At 37.2% G+C, this 16,014-nt stretch overlaps 1 protein-coding gene across 19 annotated transcripts in view; it reads right to left on the bottom strand.

The window, feature by feature from the left end:
- Window positions 1-16,014, bottom strand: part of WNK1 (WNK lysine deficient protein kinase 1) — a 144,637-nt gene that overhangs the window by 15,643 nt on the left and 112,980 nt on the right. For 4 of the 19 annotated variants that reach the window (XM_045830468.1, XM_045830471.1, XM_045830475.1 and 1 more), the window contains exons 10-23: window positions 15,762-15,911; window positions 14,114-14,572; window positions 13,099-13,377; window positions 12,904-12,957; window positions 12,311-12,408; window positions 12,043-12,205; window positions 9,696-9,812; window positions 9,197-9,370; window positions 8,941-8,998; window positions 8,683-8,805; window positions 6,773-8,190; window positions 5,550-5,633; window positions 3,290-3,373; window positions 2,701-2,761 (exon numbers count right to left, since the gene is read on the bottom strand). In XM_045830468.1, the coding sequence (XP_045686424.1) occupies window positions 2,701-2,761; window positions 3,290-3,373; window positions 5,550-5,633; window positions 6,773-8,190; window positions 8,683-8,805; window positions 8,941-8,998; window positions 9,197-9,370; window positions 9,696-9,812; window positions 12,043-12,205; window positions 12,311-12,408; window positions 12,904-12,957; window positions 13,099-13,377; window positions 14,114-14,572; window positions 15,762-15,911 (3,322 nt within the window). The remainder of the gene's footprint in view (window positions 1-2,700; window positions 2,762-3,289; window positions 3,374-5,549; window positions 5,634-6,772; window positions 8,191-8,682; window positions 8,806-8,940; window positions 8,999-9,196; window positions 9,371-9,695; window positions 9,813-12,042; window positions 12,206-12,310; window positions 12,409-12,903; window positions 12,958-13,098; window positions 13,378-14,113; window positions 14,573-15,761; window positions 15,912-16,014) is intronic. The other 15 variants (XM_045830472.1, XM_045830474.1, XM_045830477.1 and 12 more) reach the window with 8 other exon arrangements.

Raw genomic sequence — 16,014 nt, 5'->3', positions numbered from 1 at the left:
TAGAGAGAGAGGACATTCAATTAACTTTTATTACAGTATATTGATAGAGTTGCTCTATTTTTTATTAGTCATTGCTGTTAGTCTCTGACTGTGCCTAATTTAGAAATTTAAACTTTATCATAGGTATGTATGTACTGGAAAAAAAACATAGTATAAATATAGGGTTCTGCATTATTGGAGGTTCAGGCATTCCCTGGGGGTCTTGGAATGTATCCTCCACTGAAAAGGGTTAAGTACTATATAACCAAAGCAGCTTAACTACAATATTAGGAGATACTATAAAAACTAAAGTTAACAGGCAGATATACTCGGTTATTGATACTCCAAGATATATATAAAAGAAGGGAACAATGAGATTTTTACCTAGGATATTATGACCCATTTTTAAAATGAACACTAGCTATGGTAAACTGTTAGGCAACACTCAGGCAAAACCCTAGAACAAGGCAGTCACAGTGGTAGAACCACTAGTAAGTAGCTCTGAGCTACTTTGAAGGCACCTGTGTCCTCTCTAGCAACGATTGCTTGTTTCAGTTTCTTTCCAGAGATAATGTAGAATCTATACTAGCATTTTCCTTATTTTATACAACCAGGAGAACACTGATTGTGATATTTTCATTAAATGATACAACCTAGAGATCATTCTGCATCAATGTCTCATTCTTTTTAGTGGATGCGTAGTATTGTACTATATGCATGAAACATTTAGATATGAATTTTTAAACGTACATTTTAACCATGCTTCTACTGTTGAACATTAAGTTATCCAAACTTCTTAAAATTATAAAAATGTTCTAATAAATATTTTCTTTTAGATATATGGAGTAAATACCGAAGAATGGAAATGCTGAATCATTTCCACTTAAAACTTAACAGACATTACTAAATTTATCTCCACAGAGGCTGTACCAAGTCATCAGTGGCTATTAAACTTCTGAATATACCAATGAGAAATGAGAAATGCTGTCACTTGTAGTTTTACTTTCCATTTCTGTTATCATAAAGGAAGTTAAGGTATTTTCATGCCTAAGTTTCTTTTTTCTGTATCTTTTAATTTTTGGTCCATGCTGAATTTATAGAACTCTTTATATTAGCAAAGTACCCCTCTTTGTGATATGAATACATAAACACATACATGTCCTAGTTTTTCATTTATCTTTGGACCTAATGGCATGTTTTTTCCATGCAGAAAAATTTAAATCTGTTACTGACTCCAGGCTGGGTATTAAACATAATACCACCTTTCTCCATATGAGGGATCAGCAAGCTACAATGTATGGACCAAATTCAACCCACTGCTTGTTTTTTTAAGTAAACTTTATTGGAACACAGAAACTCACTCACTTATGCATTGTCTATTGATACTTTTAGGCTATAACAGATCTGAGTAGTTGTGTCAGAGACTGAATGGCTGGCAAAGCCTGAAATGTTTACTTTCTGGCCTTGTACAGAAAAAGTTGTTGATCCTGCTCTAGTTTAAAAAAAAAAATTCCTTTTATGTCTTTTCATAGTCCCATTTTATGATACCATTTTCCATCTTTGATCCATTTGGAATTTATTTTGGTCTAAGACTAGCAATCTATCCTTGTTTTTTTCCAGGTGGCTGTCCAGTTGTTGCAACCATTTAATGAAATATTCCATCACTTACTCTGTGATTTGAAAGGCTAACTTTTTCATATTCTACATTACCTTTTAATTTCTCCATTTTTAGACTTTATAATTTGTCCCAGTGATTTTAAAAAGAGAGGCAATTCCCTTGAAAATATTTTTTAGTTTTAAGTAAAATTTAGCATTTAAGAAAGACAGGAAGAAGAGCATTTAGGTAATCTTCTTAATAGTTATACAGGAAGTATATTTGTGCCAGGTGGTACTGAGAATAGATATATTATAAAAAGGGAAATTAATAATAAGTACAATTTTTGTGCTGTACAAAAATCACACTGCATTAAGTATAGCTCACATTTAAGTATTTTCACTTTTAAATTTGATTCTGAAGGAAAAGGCAACAAAAAAATAGAACTTTTAAAGTTCCTAGGCTTTGTGGGACTGATGATTTAAGTGTAGAGACTCACTATACAACTTTAGAACAGCAGTAATTGATGCTAACTTATGACTAAGCACATGATGATAAAAGTCCTAATAAAATATTTAAGTTGCTGATATTAATAATTTTTGCAAAATTAAGTTGGAACTTAAGGAGATTATATTTTATGGGCATGCCAACACTAAAGACTCCAAAAATAGATAAAAATGTTTAAACTGATTAATTGATGTCTTACATTTGTACTTCTACCATCCATGCTATTCAAGTTTATCTCTATCTCTATATATTCAGTATCACAAAAGCCAACACCAGTAAATTAACTTTTATATACATATATATATGTTTTTCCTTGTCTCTCTTAGCAAGAATCTAGCCTAGTTAATAACAAGGGGTTTTATGTTAAGAAACTACCACTACCCCTTCTTGCATTATTCCCTCTTAAAAAAAAAAGTAAAAGATGCATTAACTTGCTAATATTACATGCTCTTGGAAATTAGTATCAATGGTCCTTGGTCATGACATACATAAAAATGTGCTTTAAAATAGTCTCAAGTACACCTACATTCTTAAGAATGTGTCTTTGAAATAGTACCCTTTAACATCAATTATAGGGAAGTTTGGAAGCGGTAATATAAGAGGAAGAAGATGTTTCTCACCATCCTTCGGAGGCTGTGCTCCTGCTTCTGTAACTGCTGTTGGAGCCACCACGGACACAGGCTGCAAAACACACACACACACACACACCACAAAATCTTTAGCTTCAGCCACTCTGAAACTTTTGTCCTGCTACCTTTCTTCTGGCTTTTATAAAGGGCAGACAGAAAGGTAGTATGTGTGAAGAAACACTTATATCTAAGCAAGTTTTCTTGATTTTTAACAGCCTAAAAATAAGCCTCATGTAAAGAAAGACAGATTTCAAAGAAACTGAGTCTTGATCCTTCTATACTGCTTTCTTTTTTTTCTCATGGTATACTGTTAAGTATATCTTCAATAATCATAGAAAAACTAGTTTTAATCAGAACATTATTGTGTCACACACCTAAAAGGAAGAAGTTAAAACTTTAAAGTATAGTTTCCTCCAAATCTTTTCCAGTTACACAACTGGATCAGTGTTAATTTTTCATTAACCTGTCTCATTTCTGATGGCCAAAACAACCAACCAAAGACTAAATAGGCATTAAAGGCATTAATGGTCTAGGAATATAATATATTAGGAAAGATTTCATCAAGATTTTCAAAACTTACACCCACCGCAGATGTCACTGCAGCAGTCTCTGGACTAAGTGCCCTTCTCAACTGAGCATCAAGATCTTCCAGAGGTTGCTGAGACTGAATGAAAACAGCCACAGTAATTATACATTTTGGCATATTCAGAGTATAAATACCCCATTAATACAGAACATACTGTTTTATGCTTTCGACTGACCCATAACTTTTACACTTTGCTACAGTCTAAACATACATCTATCTTAGCTTTTATCAACCTATTCTTCTGTAGCATTTACTTATGCTCCTCCCTGTCTATATGCAAGCACTATCCACTTACCCTCACCCTTCCACGTCTTATTGCCGTTTCTCATCACACTTAAAGCCCTCTTAGAAATTTGAGCCCTGGCTGGTGCGGCTCAGTGGTTTGAATGCCAACCTACGAACCAAAGGGTCACTAGTTCGATTCCCAGTCAGGGCATGTGCCTGACTTGCAGGCCAGGTTCCCTAGTGAGGGATGTGTGAGAGGCAACCACACATTGATTTTTCTCTCCCTCTCTTTCTCCCTCCCTTCCCCTCTGCCTAAAAAAATAAACAAAATCTTAGAAAAAACCAGAAATTTGAATATATGTTTTTAATGAGAAAATAGATTTAAAACTCCTAATTTACAGAGTTCCACAATGCAATATTTTTCAAACCTTAGTGGTTGATAGAATGGGTTCTCTTTTGGAGTTATTACTTTATTATGGAGAGTTCATGACATTAGGTTTTACTGTATATTTGGGATTAAAGAAGCAGAGATAAATTTAGACTTCTCAAACTAGCAATTTACTATGTTTTTCTTATTTATGATTCTAAAACTAAATTATTTTAGTTTTAAAATTTCCTAATTTAGTTTTAATGTTTACTAGCTTGACCCACCCAGAAACTTTTTATGGTTACAATGGATGCATAATGAATACTTCCTATTGGAATTCAACTCTATGTGTGGGGTGGTAGGGTAGAGTGGGAAAGGGAAAAAGAATTTAAATACTGCAGGCAGTTCTGACCACTATTATATCAAATGGACAGAAATAAGCTTGAGATAGGAATCTCACATTCATGTCACTGATCTCAGCTCCTCTATGATGAATCTCATGTTAGCTGAGCTGTGTGATTTTTGTATTTAAAGACAAATATATACAAGGGGGAATCCCCAAGAAAATGAAATGATCTTCTAGAGGGCAGGCCCCTTGTAGTACAGGTTTCCCCCATGAGGAGGGTGTTCTGGGAACCCATCTGTATCAGTGCACCAGCTGGCGTTACTGTGAGAAGCTGTGTTCAGCCTCAGTGAATTTTTTTGAAGACCCTTTCAATGCATTTGCCCATTTCATGATGGGTGATTTACGAGTGCACCTGCCCTCACCACACTCAGACATTTTTTGACTAAAGAAGGCACGACCCCTGTGCCCTATCCTCCGTATTCATCTGATCTCACCACAAGTGACAATTTTTTGTTCCCTGGATAAAAAGTCCTCAAAGGGAAACATTTTGCTGATGTGAAAGAAGTGAAACAAAAAATGGCAGAAACACTAAAAGGCGTCAAAATTGAGTTAAAAAACTGTTTTGAGCAGTAGAAAAAAACATCTCAATAGATGTATTGATTCAAATGGAGAGTACTTTGAAGGTGACTGAAGTTGAAACATGTAAGAATAGACAATTTTTACTAAGTTCCATTTTTTGTCCCCCATCCCATATCTTTCATGAAACATCACCCTTATACCTACCTATATCTAAGCCAATTACTTAATTAGGTGGTCATTGCAAGAAATGTCAAACTCAAGAAAAAACTGGTTGCACTGAACTCATAGAAGAAGGGTGTTATCAATTAGTATGGTATCCTTTCCTAGGGAACTTTCAAAGTTACTTTTGTTTACATGTAATTCTTTACTTCCATGATGGTCTAGAATGACTTAGTTCATATTTAAGATGCAATCTCATTATTCTACAAAAGTATGAATGAGAGAAGTTACATTTGTCTGGCAAAATGTCAATTTGGCTATTTTCTTCCTTTGTAAGATACAAAAAATATTAAATGTTTTCTAGATTACTTGAAGCAACATTATAAACAAAAATAATGCAAAGCTTCTCACTTTAAATACGGCTTGGGTCAGTTAGCTTCACTGTTAAAAGAAAAGCTGTTACAAAGTCAAAACCAAATAGAAGCCAGAAGCCAAGATCCCACTGTGGAGAATTTAAATAAGCTTTGTGAAAGAAAAGAATAGGGTTACAAAAAGAAATCTGCCAAGTCTTGGGGCACCTGAGTTAGTGATGGTCCTGGAAAAGGTGGCTGCTGCTCACTGGATGGAATACCAGCTGGAAGTTCAGTACCCAATGGCAGCACCTATCAACAACAAAGGGAAATTCAAGTCCATGAGACTCTAAGAGTAAACACTGAATACTGGAGAACAGATCAACTCATTCAAATGCAGAAGCATAAGAATAAATATATCTAGTTAAGGCATACTTGTCACCTGGGTTATGCTCTGGTATCTATAAATAGAGGACCTTATAACCATGATGCTATTATAGGGGTTACTATGACATATCAATAAAATGAATAGTAAAATTTAGTAAGAGGTTATTTTCCAGGGAAAATGGAGGGAACAAATGTCTGAACTTTCACAAAGTCCAGACATTTGTGAACCAATGACTTGGTTCAATTAGGCTTTTCCAAAAACAAGACTTTTCTGAGAAAACAAAACAGTTCAGAAATAACCAAGGTGCTGGTATGGTAACAAAAAACTTCATAAGTCCAGTATTATCAAGCAATTTTTTTTTTTTTTTTTTGCCTGAGTGAAGCCTCTACATTACCCTACTGTGAAAAGAATCTCCCACCAATGGCAATGCATAACCACAGCAGAAAAAAGTACAGCCTTCTTACTGAAGAAGATCGGAGACTGAAAGACGGCAGAATGAGAGAAATCCACTATGACAGAATTAGAAAACACATTCTAGTTATTTTATTCCTAGGATTAGATTCTTTTCTCATCCTATGTATTAAATTCACCAACAACTTCCAATTTTTTATAGACCCCATATTGTACATCTGTGGAATCTAAGCAAAGCAGAAAATTATCTTCATTCTCACTGAAACAAAGATTATGAACTACTGTTACTATACACAATTGCCAGCAGAAGCATTAAGCTCTCTTCTGGGAAACAGATCCCTTTAGTTTGGACCATTTAGGAATAAATGCTTGTAATTTTATTGTACTTGTAATGCTTGGCCTGATTATTATAAATTCTTAGAAAATCATGCAGTATAACTAACCCAAAAATCCCGCCATATTTCAAAAGGAAAAATCTCTCATGTTCAATGTATATATATCCTACAATCACCTCCAATCAATTTATTTAATAGCAAGTGCCTACTATCAGCCATTTTTATAAATTCATTTGTAATCTGCAAAGCTGAGTTGAAAGAATACAATTAGAATAAAAAAGTGATATTTATCAAATTATTTCAAAACAAAATCTTACTGGAGCCTTAGTTAAAGGTGGCTTTGATGGAACAGTTCCAGGTTTTGCTCCTGCTGTAGTGCTGACTGGGGTAGAAATTTGCCCAGGTGTGACCACTGGTATAACGGGCAAACCAGTTGTTCCCAATGGCAAACTAGTTGGTGGTAAGCAAGTACTTGTAGTTGAAGTCATGAGTTTGCTGGGTGCAACAGCAGTGGTTGGGATGCCTGGTGTGACATTGGTCTCTACTACTAGTGATGTCTCCAATGAAACAGAGGCATGTTGAGTTCCAGATGTGCTGTGTTCACTAAAGAGAGACCGCAGTTTTTCTTCTAGAGTCTTTATGTCATCAATGCCAGCTTTGGATTGTTGTGTATCAACATCTATTTCAGGACAGTGTGTATGAGGCTGGTTGGGAAGCAAAGCCGGCTGAGGCTGACTATGAATTAGTGTCTGCTGTACAGCAGGCACATTGGCAACAGGCTGTACCAAGGGTGGGACACTAGGTACTGGGGGTAATAAAGGTGTAGAAGTAGGTCCTGCTGCTTGGGAAAGGACAGGAGCAGGAGCTACAGCTGAGGGGGTGACCAAAGGATGCACCCCACCAGATTGAGAAATAGAACTAGATACTAGGGCTCCAGGGGAAGAAGAGGAAGATGATGCAGAGAGGGATAAAGCCAATCCAGTTGTACTGCTATGAGATGTTTTATCAAGTGAGTGTGCACTAACCACCACTGTTTCAGCTAGAGTAGGAGCAGAGGTGCTGCTGCTGAGCTGAAGAGATGGCTGTGAAGCAATGCTTGGGAATGGAGTGGTGGCAGAAATTGAGGTTAATGAGGCTGCCCCTGAAGTACTGCCTGCTGACTGCTGAGATAATACAGGTGAAGGCTTAGCCTCTGGGGCAGCAGCACTGCACACTGCAGAGGCTGAAGTTGTTGAAACTGGTACGGAGGGGAAAGTGCCTACACTAGAAACAATGCTCCCAGATGTGGGAGCCTGAACTGACTGGGATGTTGCTGATGTTGAGATAACAGTAGGTATTGTGATGCTTGAAACCACGCTGGAAAGTACTGGTGATTCAGACGCAGGTGGTATAGAGAGAACACTTGAAGTTACACCTGTACAGGTGGCAATCCCTTTTTCAGTGGGCACGGTAATCTCAGATTGAACTACTGATGTGGAAATGTCATTAGGACAACTAGTTATAGGAACTGAGGCTGAAGGTGTGGTTCCTGCTATGGTTGGGACTCCAGCTATGCTACCCATGGATGGAGGCACTACTGGAAATGTTGGTCCTGTATGACTAAAATTGGGAGGTGCTGTATTGGGTCCTTCTGTCATCTGGGCATTTTTAAGTTCAGAAAAGGCCTGCTGTAGACTAAGGGATGAAGCAGAGTGAGACAAGTTCATTCCAGCAGCATGAGACGTAGAGGCGGCAACTACAAAGGAAAATACAAATTTCAGAATCAGTCCATTTTAAAAGGGTGAATTCAAAAGATTGTCCTAACAATCTATTTTTGGATTACCACCAATGTGACATACCAATAAGGTTTAAAACCTTTCCCAAGGAAATGACAAGCTCTAAAACAGCAAAGTAGTTTGATCAAAATATAAGATAGCATGTACACGAAGTAACCTCAAAGCACGTACAATAGTACTAAATGGAGAAACAAACACATACTGCTACATCCACACAGTGTCTATTACGGGGACTGTATCTAGCTATGGTTCTCCTTTTTGGCTCTTTTTCTTTAATCTTCTCTCTTTATCACCTACTTCCTTCATATGTTTGTTGGTTAGAATCCCAATTTTTCTACTCTTCTTTATTGTCTATGTCATCACAGACAATAAACTACTGCTAATGACCAAGCTTCCAATACAGCATACATGCCGCAGAATTTATAAATAATGCAATCGAAGCAATTCCTTACCCGTATCTGATATTTCACTGGTGAAAACTTTAGACTCTCGTAATCGACTTTCTGGCACAGGACTTACTATAAACCGTCTTCCAGCAGAATGAACAACTTGAGTTAAAGAACTGGTAGAAATGCCTGGTTTAAGAGAAATAAACCACTTAATTGCATTCTTTTTATATTGCCATTGACATGAATCTTCAAGATTTCATTATTAGCACACAACTTCTTTGGTCAAAGGTAAGAGCAAACATGGAAAGAAAAGAAATTCACCTATTTGCTGTGGCATGGAAGATGCAGGAAGTGGTTGTTTGAATTCTCCTTCCAATTTCTACAACAAGCAAAAGAATTCAATTCATTCTCAAAGGCAAATTTAATTAGGCAAAGCAAAGTGCCACATGCAAAGAGAACATATATGTTTGATTATCTCAGAGGTGTGACGATATCACTGGATATTTTGCATGGCAAATTTAGCACTATGGTAATATTTTAAATAAACAAGCCTTCACTATGGGAATGGTGAACCTACTTGAGAACCTGAAAAGCCGTAGTCATCCTTTCCCTGTAGACTCTCCAATCCCTGGTCACCCTCTGGTTCCACACTGACATCCTCACTGAGCATTTCATCAGCTTTTTCAATAATTTCCCGCACTTGATCCACAAAAGACTCTCTCTCTATTGCTAGGATAAAGTCATTGTTCACCTGTAAAAGAAATCTGATGTCAGTCTGATTAATACAATATTTCTCAAGCTTTAAGTCATTCAATCACCAATTTCATGACTTCTGCCCTATCTGCATACTACCGATATTTTTATTTACTTGATATGAAAGTTAGTTCTTTAATACCTAGTGAGACATGTCCTAGACAAAAATATCCCAAATCACAGGTTTAGTGTATCAGTTATATTCACATTGAATCAAATGTGTAACTGTCAAAATAGATGACAAAATATTGCATATTTGCCTAGGGCACTGGATATTTAGATCAAATACTAAGGCAAAATTGGAACTCCAAACACAGACATACCATAATTGTTGCTATTTCCTCAGGGTTATCGCCATCTAAATCAAATTTGAATGTAACCATTTTCCGATTGTGAGTTTCCAACTGACATTCTACTACCCGGTCTCCTTTATTTGAAACCTAAAACAGAAAAAAAGAAGCGGTATTTCATTATCTCAGAAGACCATATTCACCTTGATTACTGAATTTGAGAAAGTAAAGCAGATTATCACTTGAACTTTAAGCCTGATGTTACCACTGTTCCTGTCACTGGTATTCTGCTTCTTAAACTGGTAGCAAGAAAACCTTAAGAAAATATCAGCCTTCGAGATACATACTGATCTTCTACTGAAGAGTCTAGAAGAAATGTAAAGTTTTTGTTTTACAAACTATAACTGTTCTTTCTCTGAAAGGTTCATAGAAATATGGAATTTAACAGTATCACATGAGTGATTAGAATAGCCTAAAGCCTTATCAATACACCTGAACATTAGAAATATAGAAATAAGTTCCAGTCAAGATGGAGGCCTAGGTAGACATGTTTCGCCTCCTCAAGCAACCAGAGAGAATTACAACTAAACCTCGAAACAAATAACACCCAGAACTGTCAAAAACTCAAAGTGCATGGAAGCCTGACAACTAAGGATTTAAAGAAGCCACATTCATCAACAACAGGCCATGCTACAAAGACAGGGAGTAAAAGCAGCTGTACCTAATACATAGAAACAAACACAGGGAAGCTGCCAATTGGGAACAAAGAAATATGGCCCAAATGAGAGAACAGAACAAAACACCAGAAAACGAACTAATCAAAACCGAGATAAGCAATCTATCAGATGCAGAGTTCAAAATACTGGTGATCGGGATGCTCAAAGAATTCATTGAGTATGGTTTAAAAAAAAAAGGAAGAAAGGAAGGTGAAATAAAGAAAATTTATAGGGAACCAACAGTGAAGGGGAGGAGGCTGGCATTCAAATCAATGATTTGGAACAGAAAGAAGAAGTAAGCATTCAACCAGGACAGCAAGAAGAAACAAGAATTCAAACAAAGGAGGATAGTATAAGAAGCCTCTGGGACATCTCCAAAGGTACCAACATCCGAATCAGAGGGAAGCCAGAAGGAGGAGAGGAAGAGCAAGAAATTGAAAACTTATTTGAAAAAATAATGAAAGGAAACTCCTCCAATTTGGCAAAGGAAATAGACATATAAACCCAGGAAGCACACAGAGTGCCAAACAAGATGGACACAGAGAGGAGCACACCGAGACACATCATAATGAAGATGCCAAGGTTAGAGAGAGAATCTTAAAAGTAGCAAGAGAAAAGCAAAGAGTTACCTACCAAGAAACTTCCATAAGACTATCAGCTAATTTCTCAAAAGAAACCTTGTAGGCAAGAAGGGACTGGCAAGAAGTATTCAAAGTCATGAAAAGCAAGGACCTAGAACCGAGATTACTCTACCCAGCAAAGTTATCCTTTAGAATAGGACAAACAGAATGCTTCCCAGACTAGGTAAAGCTAAAGGAATTCATCATCATGAAGTCAGTACTACATGAAATGTTAAAGGACTTATTTAAGAAAAAGAAGATCAAAACCTTGAACAGTAAAATGACAACAAACTCACAACTATCAACAACTGAACCTAAAAAACAAAAATAAAGACACACAAACTAAGCAAACAACTAGAACAGGAATGGAATCACAGAAATGGAGATTAGATGGAGGGGGTGGAGAAAGAATGAGAGAAAAGGTACAGAGAGAAAGAAGCATAAATGGTAGGTACAAAGTAGACAGAGGGTGATTAAGAATAGTATAGGAAATGGAGAAGCCAAAGAACTTGTATATATGACCCATGGACATGAACTAAAATGGGAGGGGGGAATGCTGGAGGGAGGGGGAGTGCAGGATGGAGGGGTATAAAGGTGAGAAAAAAACGAGACAACCATAATAGCACAGTCAAAAAAATAAAATAAAATAAAATAAAATAATTTAAAAACCCCCCTAAGCAAACAAACCATACCACGAACAGAATATAGATATTGAGATCATTTGGAGGGTTATCAGCTGGGAAGGGCAAAGGGGGGAAAGAAGGAAAAGGTGTAGGGATTAAGAAGTGTACTTGGTAGATACAAAATAGACAGGGTGATGTTAAGAACAGTATAGGAAATGGAGAAGCCAAAGAACTTATATGCACAACCCACAAACATGAACTAAGGGGCAGGGGCATTGTTGGGGGAAGCGGGGTACTGGGTGGAGGGGAGCAAAGGGGAGAAAACTGGAACAACTATAATAGCATAATCAATAAAACATTTCAAAATAGAAATATTTAAATAATATTAACTATATGAAACCCACAAATTAGCAATACTTACATTTAAAATTCTCAATTTTGGGCGTGAAGTCTTTTCATGACGAGAGCGACTTCTCACAGATTTTCGATAATGCCGTTTTGTAGTTCTCCCTTCATGCCTTCCACTGGATGATGGGACATTCTCATTGCCATCGCTCATACCTGAAGCAACATCTGAATGTGCACTTCAAAAAAAAAGTTGTTTACAGTATGAGATTTAAGGTTTGTATTTTGAAGTTTCATGCCATCCTACCTACCAGTTGAGGATAGAGAAATTTACTTTTACATACCTGTCTATAGAAGAGACCACAGTGGCAGGCTGGGTAGGTTGTGGCTGTGCTACTGGAACTGGCTCTGGAGGAGCAATCTGAGAGACTCCCTGAGTACTCTGTGAATAAAAAGAATAATTCAAATCTTGGTAGTAATAGAGTTTATTTATTATTCACTATTCCAAAAGCTACTCATTTTTTTCTTATTCCCCATCCCTCCAAGTCCTAGAAGCACTAAATTTACTAGTAATTCTTAATACTCAGCATCTAGAGACTGTGGTCTTAAAATTCCAAAGGAAGTTTCTAAAGCTAGTCTCTGATATAGACTGCATGTGTGATATCAGCCAACATAGTTGCTATGTAGTGAGAAACTACAATTTGCCATGCAGCCAGCATCTTACCAGAAGTGTGCAATAGGGCAGGCAGAGCAAAGTGCAAAGATGATTCAGATCTTTCTCCTAGTAGGGCAAAAATGATTACTGGGAGCACAGCAGGATAAGATATTCTTACGACCGCCAATGGCAAGAATTTGTGAAAGGAGAAGAATAATGGCTAAAGTACTAGCTAGAGAAGTGAAGTGCTAATAGGGTTAATCTTCTCCAAGGCACACTCACTTCCCAACAGAACAGCCAGTGGCAACAAGGCCCCCACATTGGCATTTCATTCTGCTGTAAGAAAAAGTCATTCAGAAGTTAGTTTGAAATTGTCTTCAAAGTTCAAAACCAGGGAACCTCTATTTCTCCTTTGTAATTTTTATCCCATTATATATTTATATATATATGATATGAACATGCAGAAATTCCATTTACCTCCAGAGCTGCTTGCTGGGAGGATGTAGTGGGGGCTTGTGCTAAACTCACTGCTGGTTGGGACACTTGAACCTGTCCTCCTATACTGCCCACAGGAACTAAAAGATTTGATTCCATGTAAGGCTGCACCACTGTAGGAAAGTAACCTGGTGTAGCTAATGCTTCTGTGGGCATGGGAGGGGATAAGACTGTAGAAGGGATGCAAACAGAAGCCACGCTGGAAGAGGGAGCAATATTTGCATCTCCTGGGTATTGTGGTGGTAGTCGAGATGGAAAGCCCTGTGATAGAAATGAGGAAGGTGAGTTAGTGCAGGTTGGGTCATCAAATTAGCAAAACAGCAAGACATGCCAAAAAAAAAAAAAATGCACACAGCAAAGAAGAACAGTAGTAGCCCAATCTTTTTCTAATAATTTAAAGAAGACTTAAATTTGATTCTTGAAATGAAATGGTACACTGATTATAATTTAGGGGACAGAACTCTACACTATACTTTAAATTGCTAGGTTTTTCCTCCTAAAATTATTTAAATAGGAGGAATAGACATAAGTCCTTTTAGAAAAATATCTGCTTTCTAGCCAATCTTAAGCGGGAGGATGCAAAAACTCTTCAAGGTGTTAGTCATTCTAGTCATATCATGACTTGCTCGTCTTCTAAATTGAAACCCTGAAGCTTTTTATTGATACCATGTTGGCTACTCCATTTATTCTTTTTATTAGAAAAGCAGCCTGATACACTCTTTTAGTAGCCATATTTAGCATTCAATTAGCTTATACTGAGTTTTAAGAGAAATATTTATCTCCCAAGAAGTGTCATGGAAAAATAGAAATGAATCATTATACATTATCACCCTATCCTTTCTCAGAATTTTACTATTTTAACTTCTCTAGGTGAGATCAACAATTATTATTATTGCTAGTTATTCTGATATCCAATTACTAGATTTTCACAACCTTGATGGTCTACTACTAGAACCAAACCCTCTGGTGCCCTCTTTTTTGCTAGCCAACACAATACCTGGTACAGAACATCTCCAGAGGGAAGTGGAACCTCAGCAGCTTGTCCAAGGTTAGCTGGTATTCCCATGGACTGAACTGCTGGCTGCAGGAGCTGTGGGTGAACCTGACTTGGCAGCTGAGTCACAGGCTGCAGGAGGGTTGGAAGCTGACTAGAAGCCACAGTTGATCCCCCTGGGATCGCAGCTGCTGTAGCTGATGAAGCCAAGGTGAGCAGAGGCTGATTAATGCCAGCTGCAATTGTGATGGGAAGGGTTGAGAAGCCTGTCTGAGTCGCAGACACATGAGGAGCCGATATAGGAATTTGAGAGACAGGGTACTGAGGGAGTAAGGAAGTAGGGAGTGGCTGTCCCATAGGGAGAAAATGAGCACCAGAATGGACTGGAACAACTGAGGGTTGTGTTGCAACTGGGATCTGAGGTTCGCCTTGGATAGTTGGTACTGGCTGGGAAACTGGAAGCTGAGAAGGTAAAGAACAACAAAACAGACAGATTTAAAAAAAAGAAAAAGCAAGGCAACCAAAGCAAGATTTATGTATTAGCCAAAAAGGATGAAAATTTAAAAAATGAAACCCCGAATACATTAGTGTAAGTTAATATGCCACATAAAAATAGAGAAAGGAGAGAAGGATATAAAGAGGCTGACAGACTGTTCCAAATCTTTGTAGAAAAGTTTGCTAATGCTTCATTGTTCAACAACAAAAAGTGGACCCTTTCACAGGCGAGATTTTTTAATAGGTTTTGTTGAAATATATTTCCCAGACCATAATTCATTGGCATGTCTGCTGTCATTAAATCTATGACTACTATTATAATAGTTACCAAAATTCAAATAAATTTATTTCTTTTTTCCCAATGGAATTAGATTTTATCCACATTGCCTGTAACACAGGCCTACAAAAGTAGGTATAATTAACATATTTCATTGATTCTAGGATGCAATCATCCCTCAACACCACCTTGTCATTTTAACATTTGTGAACCTGATACAATTAATGGTGTGTCAGTACTCAGTGATACATAATATAATGGTGCATTTTACAATTGATAGTATCTCAGCAATAACAGTATGACAGAAACAACACAGTGTGCCAAAATAGAAGCACAAGCCCCAGTGTTAAAGCTGAAAAAAGGGCACTCAAAAGAGCCTATCTTTATCTAATAGGGCATTTTTCAAGTGATTGGAAGACATCTTAGAAAAAACACCATTCCATATAAGGAGTTTTTATGACTTACTGTCAGCAGAGGCAATGAGGGATAAAACAATGCATAAATCTGCATGAAAATATAGCACAGCTACAGACCTGGATACTAGATATAGGTGGCACAATTCTCAATGTCATAGGTTCAGTTACCAAAGCACAGTTACTGATTCATCAGTTCTAATTCTTGTCAAACTGATTTTAGAATAATAAACCTAAAAGCTAGGTTTTTAGACTGCATACTTTTTTAGATTGCCATTGCTCTCAGCATGTATCCATTTACATTAAGCGATGCATATGCACAAAAGGAGCAATTTACCACTTCATTTTTTTGCAGAAAAAAATAACTTCAGTATTTCACCATTAGAGAAGGTAGAAGCCTATCCATAAGAAGGGACAGATTATGTGGAGTTCCCTTTTAACATACTTTTAGAAATTAAGTATTTACCTGTTTTCCAGCTGATACTTGAGGCAAGACCTGTGGGGCTTGAGGCTGACTCACTGGCTGTACAGTAGTAGCCTCACTAGAGGCTGATGTCTGTGGAAGTGAATACTGTACTGTCTGCTGAGGAGGGGCTGTCTGCTGTATTCCCTGCTGCTGAGAAGAAAATATAATTGTTCAGTTTTATTTCAAGTAATTAATAGCATGTTTTTGACAAAGTATGTTTGCCTGAGTCCTTTAGTGTCTGTAAATAATAGTA

Source organism: Phyllostomus hastatus, unplaced genomic scaffold, assembly GCF_019186645.2.
Source record: "Phyllostomus hastatus isolate PE091 unplaced genomic scaffold, TTU_PhHast_1.1 phas_contig_152, whole genome shotgun sequence".
Lineage (NCBI taxonomy): Eukaryota > Metazoa > Chordata > Mammalia > Chiroptera > Phyllostomidae > Phyllostomus > Phyllostomus hastatus.
The sequence above is the reverse complement of the archived record's forward strand: the minus strand, read 5'-3'. Positions and strand labels throughout refer to the sequence as shown.